The sequence below is a fragment of the Drosophila willistoni genome, chromosome 3R (genome assembly GCF_018902025.1).
Source record: "Drosophila willistoni isolate 14030-0811.24 chromosome 3R, UCI_dwil_1.1, whole genome shotgun sequence".
In the NCBI taxonomy this organism is placed as follows: Eukaryota; Metazoa; Arthropoda; class Insecta; order Diptera; family Drosophilidae; genus Drosophila; species Drosophila willistoni.
In genome coordinates this window covers 11,719,001-11,725,000 of record NC_061086.1, presented here as the reverse complement: position 1 = coordinate 11,725,000, position 6,000 = coordinate 11,719,001, and the positions used below count along the sequence as shown (strand labels likewise).

Sequence of the window (6,000 nt, the reverse complement as noted above, 5' to 3'; positions counted from 1 at the left end):
CAGATTGAAACATTCTAAAAATAAGTAGAAATTTATACACAATTGCAAATTCCAATTGTGGCTTGCATGTGATACTTACGTATAAAGGCAAATCGGAAACGTCTCTAGTAGTCCCTCAGGATCGGTAATGGGTCCCAATCGGCTAAAAAAGGCTCTTTTGCAAACCTCCTCCGACTTCCACAACAGCCCGTTGTCTCGCAAAATATGACTCTTTTTCTTTTCCGACAGGCTGTGGAAATCAACTTCCGATCCACTGCTGTCTGAATTGTTCATCATGGACTGCTCGTCCATAGGCTCCGGCTCCGGCTCCACCTCCTCCTCCGGACTTGCCGGGGGCTGCACTACAATGGGTGGCGTCTCTGCCGGTGGGTTCATTATTGGCAAATTGGGTCTGCCTTTAGCTGGGTGCTTCATTTCAGTGTGCCGTTCGACATTATAGCGTCTTTTCTTTTTTATTAATTTAATACGAGCGTCGATAGTTATTCTACAACCGATCAAATATTTGCTAAATTATTATCAAAATTCGATTAAACTACATAAAAGCCAAAATTAGCTTTTTTTGAAATGGCGTTGCCAGATGCAAAATTCGGATACTCCAACACGTGGTCTTTTTACTTTTGTTCGCACTATTCTCAACAAACGAAGGTAAAATGAGTTTACAATATTTTCTTGATTTTATAAAACAAATATAATTCAGAATACATTCAGAGTAAAATAATTTGATGCCAGAGCAGCCAAACAACGCGCCAAATAAAATAGCTTTTAGCGATTAAATCGATTAAGTATCGATTAAATATCGATTAAGTGGGTGTCGATAAAAAAGCACCGTTAGGAAATATATAACGAAATTGGCGGCAAATTGGCGAGGCGGCAAAATGGATAAGTACACAGTAACCTGCCAAAATTTGAAATATAACCTTAATTCTTTCCCAGGTGTGGGGAATATGAATTCTGCGACTGAGGAGAAGTTCCTGGAACGCCTGCAGGAACGGCTCAATATGATGAAGAAGAGGGCGTTTTTCAATCCGAAGACCCTCAATGGGATGCGGGAGGATTCTGTGTACGCCCTAAATATAGACGAGTTCTGGCATCACACGAAGCCATATGTGCACAAAGTAAGTTTACATAACGATTTTGCATAGAAATGCGCTAATAAATGTGCCATTTTAGATATTCGTCATATACCTGACAAACCTGGACAGCGGTGACCAGGAACTGGTATATGCTAAGAGCTGCTCGCCGAAACGAGTAGACTCTCAAGAGTATGTAAGTATTCAGATGTCTTTGCTGCTCTGGGTGTAATAGCACTAATTAATGAATTTTCATTGCAGTTGACCAATTCGATGGAGACAGCATATAGCATAGTGGCAATGCTGAAAGGAGTGCCAGAAAACGTGAGGCAGAATTTAGTTGCTATTGTATCTGATAGGTGTAGGATGAACATATCGGCCATGTCGATTGTAAATTATTTGTGTCCGTTTAAGCCTCCTCAATTGGTTCACGATGTGACCCATCTCCAGTCCAAGTTTTGTAAGGAGAATGATATGTTCTGCAGCCATAAAGTGGAACTTATCGTGGAAACAAATTTCAAAAAAGAGACATATGTGCAGCAGTTGTCAACACTGCGAGAAGAGTGTGGCTCGAAAAATTAAGACACATTGCATCTTTTTTGGAATTTTGTCGAAGCGATCAGAGGCACACTGCAGAAGATATTTAAGGTGAGGGATGAGATGACATTGATTCACCTTAATAGCGATAGGATGGAGCGGCATGGAAAGCTTGTTGTTTTCCAGATGCCCCGTTTGTTAATTACAGATTGTGATAAGGGAGCAGGAATTTTTAACTTTGTAGTCTATGATGCAGCCTCAAAATTATAATTTTTCAGTCTGTGCGTCCGTGTCCGTCCACGCTTCTCTTAGGGCATTAATTGTAATATTTGTAAAAATGTGAGAAATTAGAAATTATTCCTATAATTTAATTAGATATATAATATAATTTTAATTAGAGTTAAAATAAATTATTAAATTTCATTTTAAACCCACATTTAAAATAAAATTTAATAACCCACCTCACCCACCACCCTCTCTGGTCTTCTTATTTGTAAATATAATAATAATATTTATAATAATAAATTATAAGTAGCTACTTAAACATGTAATAGTAAACAGTAAAATTATGGCTCATTTTTTTCTTAATTTGATTTATTCTACGAACTTATGTGCAAATAAACTACATATTTTAATTTAATTAGAATTAATTGAATAATCTTTTTGATTTTTTCATTGGACTTTTTTTGAAATAGGGCGGGAGAATTGTTGTTGCTGTGTATGTCACTATTTGATGTTTGGTTGCTTTTGTTTGTTTTTCCACACGATTAAGTAAGGATTTGTTAGAGTTTCAAAATATATATCTTGAATGAAATGGTTCTTTACGATTTTTTTCAGATTGCTAAACTTGCTAACATTTTGAGCAAGTAATTTAAAAAAAACGTGGGTTTTGTTGTGTTTTTGGCTTATATCCTTTATCCACCATAAAGATACTCTTAATCAGTAAAATAATAACGGATAAGTTTTATGAATATAAAAGTATATTATACAGACTTCTTTTTAAAGGTTTGGTAATTACGATTCTTAATTAAGAATCAATGAGTTAACATTACTATTAAGTATTGATATTTTAAAATATATATTTTTTTAAGATTTGTGACTCGTTGCCTAACCGAACCTATTGCAAGTATGTATAACAAAAAAAGAATTAGCAAAATAAAAATGTATATTATATATTATCTTGGGGCTGCTTTTGCTTTTATAAGAGCTATATTATGTAATTATATAATTATAATATTTCATGTTATTTTCCTTATCTTACCTTTATTTAACAATTATCCACTAAAGGTCACAGATTTTGTAAACCACTAATGTGCCATTTTCTTTTGACGCATTCGCTTTGATTAGGTATCTTGGGGTTTACGAATTTTTGATGTCAAATTTCAATGAAAAGTCTAGTTCAATTAAAGCTTTACAAGAAGTTGCCTCATGCCTCATTTTTCAAAATCATTTTGTATTGACGACTGGTCTTTCTTTTTCTAAAGAGTACAAGCTTAAAAATTTTATAGAAATAACATTGATAAAATCGATTGCTGCTTTTTCACAATTTCCCCACAATTGATTTAGGGAGTGAGACAGGCTTAGAGGTTAAGCCAATTAATAATTTATCTAACTGAGTACCTTCAAAATATTAATAAGACCAAACAATTACTTAAATTGACTTTGTATTGGTAATGCCCTTAAGTCTTTTATTTTGAATTTCTTATATTATCGAGCGCACAAGAAAAGAAAAGCAGCCCATTCAAAAGATTTTATAATATAAATAATAATATAAAGATTTTTGCGTTTTGGTATTTTTTAGAGAACTATCGAACCTCAAAGGGTAGGGTTTGCGCGGGACATTTGAATCAATTCAGCACTTGTTATTTATTTATTATTTAGTATGTATTATCATTTTGTTTGTTTTTGTTTTTCTATGTCTTTCCTATGTTTCGATGTGTTGCTGCTGCTTCAGCATATGGATTGATTCGCCGCTGGAGGGATGAGGAAAAGGGCATTTTTCAATGCAAGGACCGTCTGGAATCCAGACTCTGGATAAAGACGAGCTTACTCTTTACTTGACCATTTTCCATAAAAGTCTGCTAATAAAAGTACCATTTCATTTCTTCGTCATGTAAATGGCAATCCTTGACGGCCAACAGGTCCTTGTGTTTGCTTATAGTTCCTTGCCAAAAAGAGAAGACTCCAAAGAGACGGGTGCTGTGGGCGTATTGGCACTAATAAAAGAATCTTTCATTATTAGTTGACCAATTCCAAGGAGACAGCAGCGAGCATAATTTCGGTGCTGAAACAATTGCCACCAGATTTAAGAAAGAATTTAATGGCAATTGTTTCGGATAGGTGTTAAATGAACGTTTCGGACATGTCGATTATTTTTTTTCTGTGTCCGCTTAAACCTCCCAAACTCCTATTTAACGTGACCTATCTCCTGTCAAAATTCCGTAAGGAGAATGTAGCCATAAAGTGTAACTTATCATGTCAGTGTCACCAAATGTAAGTGAACTTACTCCTTCATGTCTCCAGTTTCAATTGATGATCTTAGATAGGATTAAATTGGACAATTGTTCGTAATATGTTTATGTTTTATTTTCCTTAAAATTAATACTATTACTTTATCACAAATATTTTAAGCATTTTTACATAGATAGTTACAATGATATATATATATGTATGTATATGTTAATGTGTAGTACGGTTTCCTTATGTGGATATGGATGTGAATGTATGTATGTACAACGTTTGCTCTCTTTGAGGCATCGCAAATATATAAGTACATATTAGCATATTACACGATATTATATGCATGTAGTTTCTTAATGTAATTCTACAGGTTTTCTTGACTTTCATTTTCACCAACTACTCGCATTTTGGTTATCTACAGCATCATGGGAAGGGGGGGTCATTACTATACATACACTGCGCGTCATCAGGTTAGCGCCCCCCCTCTCTCTACATATATTTTCTAATTTTTACTTTCCCATTGCACTGGACTTCGTAAAAGTTTTTTGTTGTTGTTACAGTACTCATTTGTGATCATTATGGCAAGAGAAGAAAGCTTCTTAGAAGAACCGTTATATATTTTTTCGCGTTTTGCTTTATTCTCGACGAAAAAGCTTGCCCTTTTTTGCGTCATCAGATTAGCGCCCCCAAATGCAATTTTAGTTATCTCGCTTAATCTAGCAATCACGGTCACGAAATTTTTTTTGTATCACAAGTCAATTATATTCTTTAGTTTACCGTTTAATATGGGGAAAAAATCCATTTTATCTGTGGAAGAAAAATCAAAGATTGAAGCTTACTCGGAATTGGGCCTGTCAGTGCACAAAATTGCCGAAAAAACTGGCAGGCACAGGAAAACTATATCCAATTTTCTTCAAAATAAGGAGAAATACGGAATGAATTATAAAGGGGGAAACAATCGAGTAGTTTCCCAAACAGATAAACGGAGAATACTACGGGAAGCATCAAATTCGCATGAGTCGGCTGCTAAAATAAAGGAAAAAACTAATGTAAAAGCGAGTGTATCCAGTGTTCTAAGAGTTATTCGGGAAGCTGAACACTTGCAGCGACGGAAACTAAAAAAAAAACCGCCACTTAATCACCTGCGGAAAGAAGCTCGCCTTAATTTTGCCCGAGCCCATATGGATTGGACTTCGCGATGGAAGTATGTCGTTTTTTCAGACGAGAAAAAGTTTAATTTTGAAGGCCCTGATGGGTATAATTATTACTTCCACGATCTCCGTAAAGAGGAGCATCATTTGGACCGTTTGCACAGTCGAATCGGAGGTGTAATGGTGTGGGGAGCCATCTCTTATTATGGAACCTTCGAGTTGCAGTTCTTGACATCGCGAATGAATGCGGAGAACTACAAGGACGTGCTAAAAACAGCATTTCCCCAAATAAAAAATACATTTGGGAATTTGCAGTGGTATTTCCAGCACGACAATGCCCCGATACACACCGCCAGGACCGTTAAAATGTGGATGCAGACCCAAAATGTAGAAGTGCTTGGATGGCCCCCATACTCGCCGGACCTAAATATTATAGAGAATGTCTGGGGATGGTTAGCTAGGAAGGTCTACGAGTCCGGAAAGCAATATAATTCAAAATCTGACCTTATAAAAGGCATTAAAGACGCTTGGTCGTTAATTTCATTAAATTATATTGCTAAATTGTATGATTCGATGCCTAATCGAATTTTCGAAGTAATAACAAAAAAAGGCGGGACCACCCATTATTAATTCGTTAAAAATAACAAGTATTTTAGTTATAAACTAAAAAAAAGTTTAACATTTACGGTGAGTGTAAGGGGGGCGCTAACCTGATGACGCGCAGTGTATATGTATGTACGTATATAGTATTCGTATCTATATGTAGTTTTAGATAAACCTTG

At 35.5% G+C, this 6,000-nt stretch overlaps 2 protein-coding genes across 2 annotated transcripts in view; one reads left to right on the top strand and one right to left on the bottom strand.

Annotated features, from left to right (window-relative positions):
- Window positions 1–495, bottom strand: part of LOC111519468 — a 1,051-nt gene extending 556 nt beyond the window's left edge. Inside the window, exons 1-2 of the mRNA XM_023180520.2 lie at window positions 80–495; window positions 1–14 (exon numbers count right to left, since the gene is read on the bottom strand). The exon at window positions 1–14 is cut by the window's left edge and continues 556 nt beyond it. Coding sequence (XP_023036288.1) covers window positions 1–14; window positions 80–414 — 349 coding nt within the window. The 5' untranslated portion in view covers window positions 415–495. The remainder of the gene's footprint in view (window positions 15–79) is intronic.
- Window positions 496–830: 335 nt separating this feature from the next.
- On the top strand, window positions 831–1,943 carry LOC111519512. Its single transcript, XM_023180776.2, has 3 exons — window positions 831–1,115; window positions 1,171–1,266; window positions 1,332–1,943. The coding sequence occupies exons 1-3, from the start codon at window positions 876–878 to the stop codon at window positions 1,650–1,652; spliced, it is 657 nt and encodes a 218-aa protein (XP_023036544.2). The 5' UTR covers window positions 831–875; the 3' UTR covers window positions 1,653–1,943.
- The last annotated feature ends 4,057 nt before the right edge of the window (window positions 1,944–6,000 follow it).